Here is a 15,359-nt window from a genome sequence, read left to right as displayed (position 1 = left end):
GTGGAAGAAACATGCAACCACACATGCAATTTATTAACAATTGACTTGGCTGGGGAAATCAAAGCTAAATTCACACAACTGAACACCCTTTACCAAATTGTCCATGATAGCATTTCGCATTCCAGGCCTATAGACAGAACCCAGTTAAACAAGACACAAGAAAACATTGATAATTATCTCCACTTTTTAGAACACACTTCACAAACATGATCATTCCAAAACAACACATACTGGAGCACCATTGCGTTCCATTCATGGCCAGATTTGGGTTTGGTCTTGGGCTCCATGGAGAGCAAGGCACTGAAGCCAGTCACCAAATCATAGGAAATGAAGCTAGCTTCAGTAAACCTCTATGCAGACTTTCAAAAAATTCAGTAATGGGATATAGATAACTACTTCAAAGCATTTTTTGGATTAACTATGAACGTCGCAAGAGAAATTGAAGGTGAGTTATACTTGTAATAGTTTTAAGAGTAATATAAAACAAAAAAATCAGATGTCCATGGATTCATTGTCTTGTAATCAACACTTTAATTGAAAAGTGTTAATGATAATCTGTTTAAAAAATGACCCACATTTGTTTCGTTCTATCTATCATTCCATCATTCATAGACAAATGAAACTTGTCATGTCATAACCATACATCATTACTAACAGTTTCCAACCTACATGCTTTCAATGGCATGTTTTGATTTAACGGGAATGCCCAACTGTTGATTGCATACAATTACTATAACATGCATGTCCAGCAAGCGCGCCATTCGTTTTCTCGCCGAAACTGGGTCAGTCATCACCTGGCACATCTGGCATTGCTTAACAGCGGTAGGGCTGTGGGGAGGCTGCGGTATTAAAGTATTGCAATTTGGACACTGTGGTGAGAGCTATTGTTTCTCATCACGGCTAATCTCTTACAAATATTGAGAACAAAAGAGTGAAGGTTAATCTAACCTGAATAAGATGTCGGCTTGCATCAAAGCTGCTTTTGCATGTCAAAATCTACCTTTAGGGCTGTCATATATGGTTTTTATTTCAAACAAATTGGTGTCTATGGTGGACAAATAACAATGTTTACAACAGCTGGTTTTAGTTTACCATACATGTGTAAAATGTTGCAACAGTGGACAGGAAACTCAACTTTGGTTAATCGCAACATTTTCACTGATCCCAAGGTGTTGCGATTATCCAAAGTGGGCTGTATCAGTGATGATAATTTTCCGCGGATTTCCGGGATTTGGGGATCTTCTTTGAAATGTTCCGCTGTTTTTGCAGTGTCAAACGTTTTTCTATGAAAAGCACTCAGGTGGCTCCGCGGCAGAATGATGAAAAAATCGCCATCATATCTTGTGTCAAATTTTGACACCTGTGCTGATTTTCATGAATTTTGATGACACTCGCATTTTTATGACGTCAGCCTAGATGGGGTCTCACCAAATGTCAAAAGTAATACAGGGCCAGTGGTGTCCTTGGATTAATAGATGTTGGGTAGGGGTTGGAAAGAAAAAAAAAAATAAAAAATCAATTCATAACTTCTCTCTCTCTCTCTCTCTCTCTCTCTCTCTCTCTCTCTCTCTCTCTCTCTCTCTCTCTCTCTCTCTCTCTCTCTCTCTCTCTCTCTCTTTTTTTTCTGTCACAACCTCTTCCCCCCCCTATCTTCTCTCTTTCTCTCTCTCTCTCTCTCTCTCTCTCTCTCTCTCTCTCTCTCTCTCTCTCTCTCTCTCTCTCTCTCTCTCTCTCTCTCTCTCTCTCTCTCTCCTTTTTTTTCTGTCACAACCTCTTCCCCCCCCCCCACTATCTTTCTCTCTTTCTCTCTCTTTTTCTCTCTCTCTCTCTCTCTCTCTCTCTCTCTCTCTCTCTCTCTCTCTCTCTCTCTCTCTCTCTCTCTCTCTCTTACCCATATTTCTCTCTCAATCACTCTTATATCTTCATTTTATGTTTTTAGATGTCATCTTATCATAGAAAGATAGGTAAAATATTACAATAAACAAGGGTGATAATAATAATAATAATAATAATAATAATAATAATAATAATAATAATAATACTTTATTGCATCCCAAAAAGGAAATTTTTTGTACAGACGTGTTATAATTTACACAATAAGATAAAAATACAATGGAAATAGGATGTTATATATATAAAAAAAGGAGCAGCTCTATAACCAGAGCTGCGCTTTATAATATGAATAATTTCAACATGTAAAATAGTTAAAACTGTCACTATAAATTGAAAATTGAAAAGATTGCAAAACAAATAAATTAATAAATTAATATTTATATTTTAAAAAAGTAAAAATGAGAAATAATTATATAAAATGATTATTGCTTGTTGTTATAAAGCCTAATACTAGACGGCAGAAAAGATTTTCTGTGTCTCTCTGTTTTCGTTGAAATAGAGAAAGGGCGACCACTTCTTTCTGACATAATAATTTATGGTCTTAGTGGATGATACTGGTCATTTAATATTTTAGTTATTTTATTTATACAAAATTTCTCGTATAAAAGATCTACATCGTCAACATCATTTATATAGCGTTTAATGGATTTTTTAATATTTGAATTTATTTTGTTCCTTTCCACTGCTAAGCAATTGCCTCCCCAAGCTGTTATACAAAATGACAAAACACTTTCGATTACTGCTCTATAAAATAATGTGCAGAGGGTTTTATCTATTCTAAACTGAGAGAGTTTTGATAAAAAATATGTACGTCTGCACATCTTATGCCTAGTTATTTTCAAGTGTTCATCCCACTTGAGCCTGTCATCAATCGTTACACCAAGGTATTTGTAGTGAGGAACTCGCTGGACGAATTGGTCCTTTAATTTTAATGGTTCTATCGGTTCCTTCACTCTCCTAAGTCAATCACTAGCTCCTTTGTCTTGCTTATGTTAAGCTCTAGGTGGTGGGCATCACACCAAGACACAAATCTATCAATTTCTTGCCTATAAGCCACTTCGTTGCCATTTGTTATGAGGCCTTGAAGAGCGGTGTCATCTGCAAACTTTATTAAAGGCACACTCAGGTTTTGACTTCTACAGTCATTCGTGTATATTGTGAATAATACAGGGGACAATACACAACCTTGAGGAGCACCAGTATTTGTAGTTATACAGGAAGATTTGTTTTGTCCTAATTGAACATATTGTGCTCTCTCCGTAAGAAATTCGAGCACCCAAGCAATTATATACTTGTTTAAATTCAGACTAGTCAATTTTTGAACAACCAACTGAGGTTGCATTGTATTGAACGCTGAAGAAAAATCTGCAAAAAGCAATCTGCAATAGCTCCTAGCGTGATCTAGATGCCTGTAGATGTTGTTTGTAAACAGCAAAATGGCATCTCTTACGCCACGTCCTGGTTTGTAAGCAAATTGATGACTATCACTCAATGGCATAAACTGATTCCTAATTTTAACAAGAACAAGTTTTTCTAAAGATTTCATGACTATTGAAGTCAGTGCAACAGGTCTGAGATCGTTCATAGTTTCAAGTTTTTCTTTTTTTGGAACAGGAATAATTTTTGAAGTTTTCCAAATTTCAGGGATCGAAACGCATTGGAGGGACCAGTTAAAAATATGTGTATAAATGGGGGAAAGCTGATGGGCACATTCTTTTAATAATTTTCCTTTCAATCCATCCGGCCCAGCAGCCTTCCTCTCGTTTAGTTTCGAAAATACGAATCTCGTTTCCTCTTCACTGACCTCAATAGTCATTTCATCTTCCAAAGCCCTGTCTAATTTATGTTTTTCATTTTCAATATCAAATTTGTTTGCTGTGTCGAAACGTGAATAAAATTTATTTAAATTTCAATTTCGATATCTTCTGAATAATCGTGGGCTTTGGATTATAGTTAACAGCAGTTTTAAGCCCCCGCCACGTGTCCCGTATATCCCCAGAAGAAAAGCATTTTTCAATTTTATTTTTGTACTTGTCTCGACAACTAGATATTACCCTCTTTATCTCTTTTTGTTTTGTTTTCAGATCTTTTTTGTTTCCACTAGTATAGAGAGTTTTCTTTTGGTTCAATAAAAGTTTTAGATCTTTTGTTATCCAAGGCTTGTTGTTAGGATAATATTTTATTTCTTTTTTACAAGACACTAGCTGTTCACAGAATTTTAAATACTCACTCACACAGTCATTCAGCTCATCCACACTATCACATGATTCGATAAAAACATTCCAGTCAGTGCGTTCAAAACAACCACGCAAATCTTCACACACACTTCCGTTCCAGATCTGTACACTTTTCTTTCCTGGTTTTACACGTTTAAAAACAGGGCGGTAAGTGGGGAGTAGCAAGAGCATGCAGTGGTCAGATAAACCTAATGGGGCACGGGGTAATCATTTATAACATTTTTAATATTACACAGGAATAAATCTAATGTTTTTTTGTCCCTTGTCTCAGCAGTCCACGTATTGATGAAGTCCCGGGAGAGTAAAATCGTTACATTGGTTAAAATCGCCAGTGACCATCAATACGGCATCGGGTGACTTAATTTGAATGTCCTGTATTTCTTTCCTCAAAATATTTTTCACTGTGGTGTTGTCTGATGATGATGGAATGTAGACGTTGATGATGATGACATGAGTATATTCCCGGGGTAGATAATATGGTCGTGACGAAACAGTAATAAATTCAATATAATCGTCACAATACATTTTCTTTATCTGACAGTTATTGGGGTGGCACCATTTGTTGTTAATATATGTGCACACCCCACCCCCAGTTCGTTTATTTACATTAGTCCGATCTCCTCGAAATAGTGAATGTTGTTCAATATTAAAACATGATTGGTATGTGAGGAGATAGCCAAGTCTCTGTTAACGCTGTTATGGAGGCTTGACGATAGTCACTATTAAAACGACACAGTGAAAACAGTTCATCAATTTTATTTTTAGTGATCTTACATTACCTGTCACTACACAGGGTAAAAATGGACGAAAAGGCCGTCTGTTAAATTTTGTTTTTATTCCTCCTTTTCTCCCCTCTTTCTTACTTTAATAAACGATGTGTCAATAGTGGGTGGTGGGGGTGACACGGGTTGGAGGGATCGGAGGGTCTCTGGAGTATAAGTTATCGATAGGCTTTTGGCAGCAAAATTACAGACTAAAACACCATTTATGCTTATAAATATACTAATAGATATAAAAATCAGGAACAATATATACTTCACATCCATTTTGAATAAAAATTAGACGTAAATTCCGACGATTGAATGATAAATGAATAAAAATATGTGTAGAAAATAGGTAAACATTCACAACACGTCTGTTGTCGCCGGAAGCCAGCGCCTATGATCGACTCGTAAAGCATTTGTTCAAATTATTTTTAATTTACTATTTTTCCGTTGTGTAGATTGATGATTTGCAAGTTGTTAGATATTCATAACTCTAAACTGCATAACCACTAGGTCACAGGAACAAAGGTATTATAGTGTGCTTTGTAAAGTTAAAAACAAATATTTTCTAGCCTTGGGACCAAAAATTTATATTCTCTTGATGTAGATGACGGTATTGTGAGCCTTTAAAATTATTTTCTGGAAAGGACAATTAATTATATTTACAAAAGAAGTATATTATGTAATATCACGTAAATATCATATTGTAATTTTTGCATTTCGGCTTGAGTTTGCCTGATGGACTGATACATTTTCCTCCTTTTTAACAAACTGCCATTATCATCCCTGCTGTATAATAAGAAATGCCATAACAAGAAATGGTCGTTTATACATAAAAAATAAGTCAAATTATTTCATGTTAAAGTTTCATTTATTCAAATTTTATTTCAATATTGTTGCAAGTTTGTCTAATCATTGAATCCATATTTCCAGATCAGTTACTTTTTGAATGAAGAAGACAAATGGTCACTGACCTTGGATGAGTTGAGGAGGGCAATCAGAGAGGCAAAGAGTCATTGTAGACCCAGGGGTATTGTGATCATTAACCCTGGAAATCCCACTGGTAGGTGTATCATCATCATCATCATCATCATTATTATTATTGTTATTATTATTATTATTATTATTATTATTATTATTATTATTATTATTATTATTATTATTATTAGCAGGTTATTCACATCAGTTACGTTTTAAATAAATTTTTGTGTATTTGATTTTATTTTTTAGTTATTTATTATTATTTACTCTAAATTTTCGTTGAGCAAGAGGAGAAATTATTTTTCTTCAAATAGTAAATGCTTAACTTGTTTCAAATAATTGATATTAAATATATAAATTTTACATGCCAATGAAAAAGGTATAATACCATAGCTTTTTATATGGTGTCATGTAAATTACATGAAAAACGCCCTGTCTTTTAATTACCTCTTAAAAAGACCACCCAGCTAGCATTCACTTGTTTTTTTCATGGTGTAGACATTGTTTTTAGTATTTTACCATGCAACCCACTTATAATCATATGTTTTAAATCGAATGTAGCTATGTCCAATAAATTGCATAAGATAAAGATGAGGTGAAGGTAAAATCATATTTGCCACTTTTCTGGACTACCCCTGATATCCGGGATAACAGATTCCATGATATGTCAAGACACTGAAAAAAAGTTAACATGTTGTCGAAAATGCGATTCGGATCCTTTTTTATTTGCTGGTGGAAACCATTGAAATTGCACTTAATTCGGGGAATGTTGGACAAATATTCAACACATATGAATATTACCTGACATGGCAGTTTTTTTTCATCACTTGAGGCAGCATAAAACACAAAATTCCCTGATTTGCATTGCGACCGCACAATCTGCAGCTTTTGGCAATTTCTTGCAATTTTTCCACATTTTATTTAGAGTGCACAGAAAAAGATAATTAATAGAACTGTCTTATATTTTCCAGGCTTGTACACAAAAGAAAATTGAAGTAGCTTCTGTCAGCTAAGCTGTTTCCCGTTTGTTTATTTGTTTTTGAAAGGAAATTTTTACACTGCAACAAGAGAAACAATTGCACAGCAATCTTTTTACAGTAATGTTATTATCGAAAAGAGCTCTATAATTGCCATAGGCTGTTTTCAACTGTACTGTAATGGATTACTCATTTTGTGATTGGAAGATAAAGAGGTGGAGCCCTCTTGATATTTCAATAAAACAAAACAAAAATAATGTGCTGATTGACCTGGGGACCCTGATTGGTTAGCACCAGTGAGGATTGAACCAGGGACTATATGAGGTGAAGATTATACCTAGGATAATGGGAGATCAATATTCAAGGTTGCCAATTTTCCGTATATTTACAGAATTAAGTATGCTATAAATCTTCAGTATATTTTCCAGTTGGAAAGAAGTAAAAACATAATGTGTTTTTACTGGAGTTCAACACTCAGAAAGCTGTCAGTCAAGGTATTTGTGTAAAAGTAAATTTTTACCTCCTGAATTGGCAACCCTGAATATTAGAGGGGAGGGAACAGAGAGACCTGCGGATGTCGACAGTAGTGGGGAATAAACTTGAGAATATGAATGAGAAATGAATCCGGGTGCAACTGTGACTATGGAATATTATAAAGTAAACCCGGGACTCTAGGATGTGAACACCGGTGGGGAGTTCACCTGGGACTATGGGCCGGTACACCAGTGGGGAGTGAACTAAAGGCTGCAAGATATAACACAAGTGAGAGGTGAACAAGAGAAGAATGTACACATTTTTTGAGATGGACACTTAGTAGATAGCAGTAGGGAGTGAACCCGAACTATGTAAGGTGGATATTAATTTAAATTCATTATGCCCTTCCTCCATGACATAATAAGATATCGTCACCTAGGCATTCTATGAAGGAATATAGATAATTCATCAAACAGGATGTCTGATGTCAACAGGAATCACCCATGTTGTCCAAGTGAGCAAATTGGGAATTCATAATCTTGCTCAAGGAAAAAAACGAATGTGCCTGAAGCAGGGCTCGAACATGGGACCTCCCGGTTCACAGTGCAATGCCTTAACCACTCTGCCACTTCACCCCCTAAGGTGGCAATAGCAGGGAATAAATATCGGACTATTTGATATAAACACCAGTGGGGAATAAACCTGTGACTGTGGGAGGTCAAAACCACCGGAGAGTAAACCCAGGACTGTGAGATATGGACAACAAAGGAGAGTGAATCTGGGACTATGGGAGGTAAGCATCAGTGGGAAGGGTATTATCCAAAATAACACCCAACTAAAAGCAATATTATAATAAAATTATGAATATGATTAAATAGTTAATAGCTCATAACCTTATGTAACAGATTGCCAAACTATTTGGCATAGTTTAAAAAAATCTTTAGTTCTCCTCCCCCATGAGGTGAAAAATGATAGCTATTTTGGTCAGTTGTTGGTTTTGTAATCAGCCTTATTTATTGGTTGATGGAGATGATGATTCATTGCTTATGATTTCTTCCTACAGGACAAGTGTTAACACGACAGAATGTTGAAGATATTATCAAGTTTGCCAAAGAGGAGAATCTTTTTATTTTAGCTGATGAGGTAAAAGTTTCCATGTGAATAAGACTTTCTCATACTGAGAACGCAATATCACTGCGGGTGTAAACAGGGTCTCCACAAGGTCATTTTCTTCCTTTTTCGTGGTGCTTATATGACCTTAATGTGTTGCAAGCGCTGTAAAACCCTTAAAAACAAAACAATAAAACAAAAATCGCTGTAAAGATTTTTGTAGTGTGAAAAGTTCAGTATTATCTCTGTATTATGTGTGAATATAGAGGGGGTGGCTTTCGGGGAAATGTAATATTTCTTGATTCACTTTAGTCTATGTATGAGTATTTTAGATATGAGGTCTTTTTGTTCTCATTGTATTTTGACGTTCATATATCCCATTGTAACAGAAATCATATGTGTATAAAAATGAAATGTCAAGTACATGATATAGTACATATTGACTTACTTGACTTATGCCTCTTGGCTCCTGGCAAAGCATAGGGCCTCAACAGCACTTTTCCATCTTCTTTTGTCCTTGGCATAGACCTTTGCCTCACTCCACATAAGATTGGAGACTCACAAATCTTGGTGAAGGCTTCTAGTCCAAGTCTGTTGGACAGCCCCATTTCCTCTTGCCCTGTGGGTTTCATTCGAGAGCCTGCTTGGTTATATTACATGGCTCTTTCTGCAGGGTATGGCCAATCCATCGCCACTTTCTGCGTCTGACCTGGACATCCATTTACTCTTGGTTTGTTCTTGTCCAAAGGTAAGCATTTGGCACTTGTCAAACCATTTCAATTTGAGGATTTGTCGACGACAGCGATTGACAAAAGTTTGTATCTAGGCTGATGTGGTCAAAAAGGTTGTTCCCCAAGTCTCTGACCCATAGAACAGGATTGTTTTAACTTTAGTGTTAAATATTTTAAGCTTGGTGTTTGTGGATATGCTGGAAGCTTTCCATATTGGTCTCAATATTGCAAAGGCCTGGCGCGCTTTCTTGATTCTAGCTATGATGTCTTCATCAGTTCCACCCGACTGACTGGTTGTGCTGCCAAGGTATGTAAATTCCCTGACATTCTCTATTGCTGTTCCAGAGATGGTGATTTGTGATTCTTGTTTGGCAGTTATGTGCAGTAGTTTTGTTTTCTCTTCACTAATCTTGAGACCAACTCGCTGAGCTGTTTCTTCCAGGATGTGACTTTGATGTGCATGTCTTGTATGAGGGCAAGTGTGAGAGGAGGGCAAGGTCATCTGCAAATTTGAGGTCTTCGAGTCTTTTTGAAAATGTCCATTGAATTGTTGGAGTTGCCATATGCTGTCTTTGTCATTCAATGCCACAAGAAATAGAAGCGGGGACAGTAAACAGCCTCGCCTAACTTCTGAGGCAATATCAAAATCCTCTGAGAGTCGACCATTATGGATAACTTGGCAGGAAAACCCATCATAAAGTCGTTTGATGATGTTAAAAACTTTTCTGGCACCCCGTAGTGGAGAAGGATGCTCCAGATGCTTTCCCTATTTACGCTGTCATATGCTTTCTCAAAGTGTATAAAGCACACATAAAGGGATGATTGCCACTCAATTCTTAGATTTGCAATTTGGTTTGTGCATGAGCGTTCTTTTCTGAAGCCTGTCTGCTCATCTTGTAGTGCTTTGTCCAGAGTACTTTCATCCTGTCAAGCATGATTCTTGTGAACACTTTACTTGGTAGGGACAACAAGGTGATTCCTCTCCACTTACCACACTGGGACAGATCGCCATGTTTGGGTAATTTAACTAGCAGGCCCTTCTTCCAATCAGTTCTCATTTGCCCAGATCAAGTTGAACAGGTGGTGGAGTTGATCCATGATTATGTTTCCACCCTCTTTCAAGGCTTCATCAGGTATGTTATCGGTGCCAGCATCTTTTCCATTTTTCAGACTACCAAGTGCGAGATCTCTGTCTTTGTGATTTCACCTGTATTGATATTGAGGGGTTCTCCAGGGTTCAGATGTGGTCTTCGGACCAGGGGTGGTCTGTTGAGCACTTCATGTAAGTGTTCTTGCCATCATGTGAGTCGTTGTTCTAATGACGTGATTAGTTTCCCATCTGTGTCTCTGACAGGTCTATTTGAGTTGTTGAGTTGTTTTTTTCAACCACTCAACAATCTAGTGGTGGCGTCGAGGGTCTTAAGATCTCCTTTCCCTGCATGCAGCTTCCTCTGCTTTATCAGCAATTTCATTTATGTCGGACTGTTTGTCTGCCCGCAGCTGTTTCTTCACTTCATTGGCGACTAGTGTATCTGGTCGCTGCCATTTGCTTCTAGAATCTAGTTTTCGCATTGTTCATTGCATGTTTCACCCTTCTCCTTTCTTCTAATTTCTGCCATTTCTAATCTCTGATCCATGGTTTCTTTTTAGGTTGTGGTCTTCCAAGCACTTCTTCAGATGTCCCTGTGATAACTTCTTTCAGAATTGTCCATGCTGTATCTGTTTCCTCGGGCTTGTGTGTTTGAAACACTTCAAAGCGGTTTTGGAATAAAATCTTAGTGCATATAACAAAGGTTAAAGATTATACCGCAAATGAATAACAAATGATTACAGTTGGTCATTTTAATGGAATTGTGGCAGTAACTTTATGACCCCTGCTTGCCAGGTAGCATGACTTCGCGATCTACTGCACTTGAAATTTAATTCATGGAAATCTTTGGATTATGTCTACTTCGAACTTGAGCACGCTTTGGCATTAAGCACGCCTAAGCCTCCTCCCGGTGACCATGATAAAAGGCACCATTAATTGTATTACAATTACTACTACCAAAACAACTGCTATTACTACTGCTACTATTATTGTAATTATTATTATTATTATTATTATTATTATTATTATTATTATTATTATTATTATTGTTATTGTTATTGTTATTATATTATTAATTATTATTATTATTATTATTATTATTATTATTATTATTATTATTATTATTTTTGTTATTTGTTGTTGTTGTTTATTGTTTTTGATGTTACAGTCCACTCCGGATAATCACAACACCTTGGGATCATCAAAAATGTTGCGATTAATCCAATTTGTGATTAATTGAAGTTGAGTTTCCTGTCCACTTTTGTAACATGTACACATGCATGGGATCATCCATGGCTGCAGTATCTTTGGTCGATTTCAGATAAAAAGTTTTCACTACCACTTGTCAGTTTTTAAGGCAATTTGATTGACCACTGATCAGATTCATACCATTTATAGTAAATCCAAACCAGTTGTTGTAAACATTGTTCGTAGTCCACCACAGACTGAGTAATTTGATCTCAGGTCCTCAAAATCCTTCAAATTAAAAAAACTAATCTTAAACGTATTGGCGATAGATCATTCAGTAAAGTAGGCCCTATCACTTGGAATTCACTCCCACTGTCAGTCGGACTTGAAAGCAGCGTTGATAAATTCAAAAATAAACTGAAAACCTATCTCTTTGGGAAGTATTTCAATTAGATTATGCCATGAATTATTGCAAAGCGCGTACGTAAGTGTGCACGCACGTGTGTGTGTGTGTGTGTAATACATTTTTATGTACAGTGTGTATGTGGATGTGTTTGTATAATTGGATGCGTGTGAACTTTTGTTCGTATGTCCGAATCTGCAGTATGTAATGTTTTTTTACTGATGGTCATTGTGAAGCGCTTCGAAACTTCGGCATAAGCGCTATATAAATGTACATTTATTATTATTATTATTATTATTATTATTATTATTATTATTATTATTATTATTATTATTATTATTATTATTATTATTATTATTATTATTATTATTATTATTATTATTAAACAAAAACGATACAATACAGCTTATAGACTGGTGACATACTACTGTAGTAGCACTAAATCCCACCCACTCTCGATTCTCCAACCTGTCATGATTTCATGGATAATGAAATTTAATCATGAGATTTTGTTTGATTGATTTCTTAAAAGTGCTACTTTTTGGGGTCGAAATTTTGTTGCGATTAACTGAAGTTTGTTGCAATTAATCAGTAACTTTTATATAGAATTAATTCTGTTTCTTGGAAAATGTTGTGATTAACTGAAAGGTGAAATTAACTTAAAATAACATAACATAACATAACATAACATAACATAACATAACATAACATATGGTAGGGCAAAATAGGATAAAATCCCTTGTGTGCCCTTAATATTAATAGTAATGCTATAAATCTATTGATTAAAGATTACAATAATGATACACGTGGTAAAGATAGTATTTCAACTTAAATGTACTCATGTATATGTGATGTACAAACATATATCTTTAACCGTGACATGCAAAGCACACACACACACACACACACACACACACACACACACATGCACGCATATAGAAGATAACCATAATAAGGTAACAATGCATAATATATACATACAAGATTGAAAGCCATGTCAACAGCTGTGCAAACAAGTATTATTCGTCATATATAAATCTCCCATCATATAATTCCCTGTCTACTAACACCTTGATAGATCAAGAGATTTTGCATTCTTTGTTTCAAATTTCAAATTGTTCCATTTCTGGACAATAGGAATACCGAACCAGTTTTGTCTTATGTTTGTTTTGCATCTAGTGACAAAAATCCTAACCTTGTCCCCTCCAGTAAAAGTAATATTAGAATATGAAAAAAAATCAGAAAAGTCTATCCTATCCAGACCATGTACCAATTTATAAACCTGAATTAAATCCCCACAAATTCTTCTATATTTCAAACTTGGTAAGTCAAGAAATTCTAACCTTTCCTTATAAGATAAATACTGTATTGCATAAATCTTTTTGGTAGCTCTCCTCTGTACACTTTCAATACTAATAGATTGTCTTTTATATAATGGGCTATCTGGAGTGGACTTTATTATTATTATTATTATTATTATTATTATTATTATTATTATTATTATTATTATTATTATATTATTATTATTATTATTATTATTATTATTATTATTATTGTTGTTGTTGTTTTTATTAAAATTGGATTACAAAAGTTTTACTTTATTGTGAATGTTCTTCTTTCATTTCAAATCCCAGGTTTACCAATTCAATGTGTATGCCAAAGGCAGCCAGTTCCATTCCTTTAAGAAAGTTGTACGAGAGATGGGATCAGATTACAATGATATTGAAGTTGCTTCCTTCATGAGCATCTCGAAGGGGTTCATGGGAGAGTAAGTTTGTAATTTGATTGATAATATTAAAAAAGGAGATGTTTATTATGTATGTAAAAATAGAATACAAGAATTTCAAGTTTATTTATAGTCTTGTGCCACCAGCAGTTACAGGAAGAACATTTCGTATAACAAATAAATATATAAAGTCTGGGTGGGGTTCCTGACCTCCCATAGTGGGCAGGGAGGTACTTGCTGTGTCTTCTATCCCCTTAAATGTTTTCCAACTTGCTTTCTGTCTTTGTCTTGGAATGAGGTTACGTGGTTTTGTCCAGGCCCTGGCCAGATACCCTAGCTGAGAGGGAGACAGCCAAGTGTATAGTTAGACTTTTGGGAGACGATATTTTTTTCCTTGTAAATCATGTCCTGTATTATGTTTTGTTTACGTATTATATATGATTTGTAAACATTTGAGTGTATTCCTCGTAGTGGAGACCTGTGATTGTGTCTGGGTGAGTCATTTAGGTGATCTCAAACTAAGTACTTTGATAATGTGCTTTTGGAATGTATATCTGTTTCCTATTTGAACCAATTCCTCTTTGTCTTACCTTTTCTTAAGTGCTTTAATTGTAATTCTAGAACTTTTTACTATCCAATTTTCTTCATTTTTACTAGCATTGATATGACCTTAATCTGTTGCAATCGCCGTAAAACCCTTAAAAACAAACAAACAAAATGATATATATAGTGCCTTTTCTGCCAAATAGAAAAATCCAATGTTTCTAAGGAAATTTGAATGACTCTCTAGGCCTTGAAAAATTCCTAAAATTACCAATTCTGACTGTTTCCTTGTTTAGCAGATATACAACTAATTGCTTTTTTAATCGTTGGAGTAGTGATTGTACAAGAATATGGAATATTTTTCGAATGCACTACTAATATGTGACCCTATGCCTAAAGCGGTATTAAGTCAGGATTTGGAAAACAAAGAAAATCGGTTTTAAAGTGAAAATGGTCAAAATAATCAAATTTCAGTTTTTGGTAATTTCAGAAACTGCAATCATTTTTCTAGATAAAGAGAGAGAGAAAGAGAGAGAGAAAGAGAGAGAGAGAGAGAGATGTTCGTTTTATCGTGTTTGCATCGAATAATGGAGGGAGGGGGGGGGTTAAAACAATCCACAATGTAGAACGCTACAAAAAGGGGGGAGGAGAATTAAATAGCTGACAATTGACCACAAGGGGTGATGATAACTTGTGACATGTCCTAAACAGCTGGAGAATGCAGCACAAAGAAGAAGGTACAATTACATGACTTCATGCTGGTCATTATAAAATAAGCCCCACCCTTTCCTCCCCAAGCTGTCAACTGACTCAAAATGGAAACAGTGTAATAAAACATTTGACCAGTCCATTTGTTTCAAATGCAATCTCATTGGTCAATATGTTTCCAATTGATTGACTTTGATTTCTCATAAAACAAAGGTCTTTCTATAACTTTCCCTACCAATTCTTTGCTCCGCCTCCCCTCCTCCCCTTTCTTTATATCTACCTCTTTCTTCCCTGTGTGTTTCTTTCACATATACAAACACACACACACACATCTTTACTCTTTTCCTCTCCTGCCCTCTTTAATGCACAAGCGGTTCTCTCTCTCTCTCTCTCTCTCTCTCTCTCTCTCTCTCTCTCTCTCTCTCTCTGACTCTTTCTCTCTCATGTGTGTGTGTGTGTTTGTCTGTGCCAGTTTCTTTTCCTTCCTCTCTCATCCTCTTTCTTGATATTTCTCTCTCTTTCCACCCAGCTTCA

The 15,359-nt window shown here is 35.6% G+C and overlaps 1 protein-coding gene across 4 annotated transcripts in view; it reads left to right on the top strand.

The window, feature by feature from the left end:
* The window catches only part of LOC144977189 (alanine aminotransferase 2-like), an 82,902-nt gene that overhangs the window by 48,112 nt on the left and 19,431 nt on the right, over window positions 1–15,359 (top strand). For all 4 annotated transcript variants that reach the window (XM_078922124.1, XM_078922123.1, XM_078922125.1 and 1 more), the window contains exons 7-9: window positions 5,828–5,957; window positions 8,390–8,469; window positions 13,483–13,616. In XM_078922124.1, coding sequence (XP_078778250.1) covers window positions 5,828–5,957; window positions 8,390–8,469; window positions 13,483–13,616 — 344 coding nt within the window. The remainder of the gene's footprint in view (window positions 1–5,827; window positions 5,958–8,389; window positions 8,470–13,482; window positions 13,617–15,359) is intronic.

The sequence above is a fragment of the Berghia stephanieae genome, chromosome 7, assembly GCF_034508935.2.
Source record: "Berghia stephanieae isolate SIO BIC M18660-M18661 chromosome 7, UCSD_Bste_1.3, whole genome shotgun sequence".
Lineage (NCBI taxonomy): Eukaryota > Metazoa > Mollusca > Gastropoda > Nudibranchia > Aeolidiidae > Berghia > Berghia stephanieae.
Note: the sequence above shows the minus strand (reverse complement) of the source record. Positions and strands in the feature narration are given on the sequence as shown.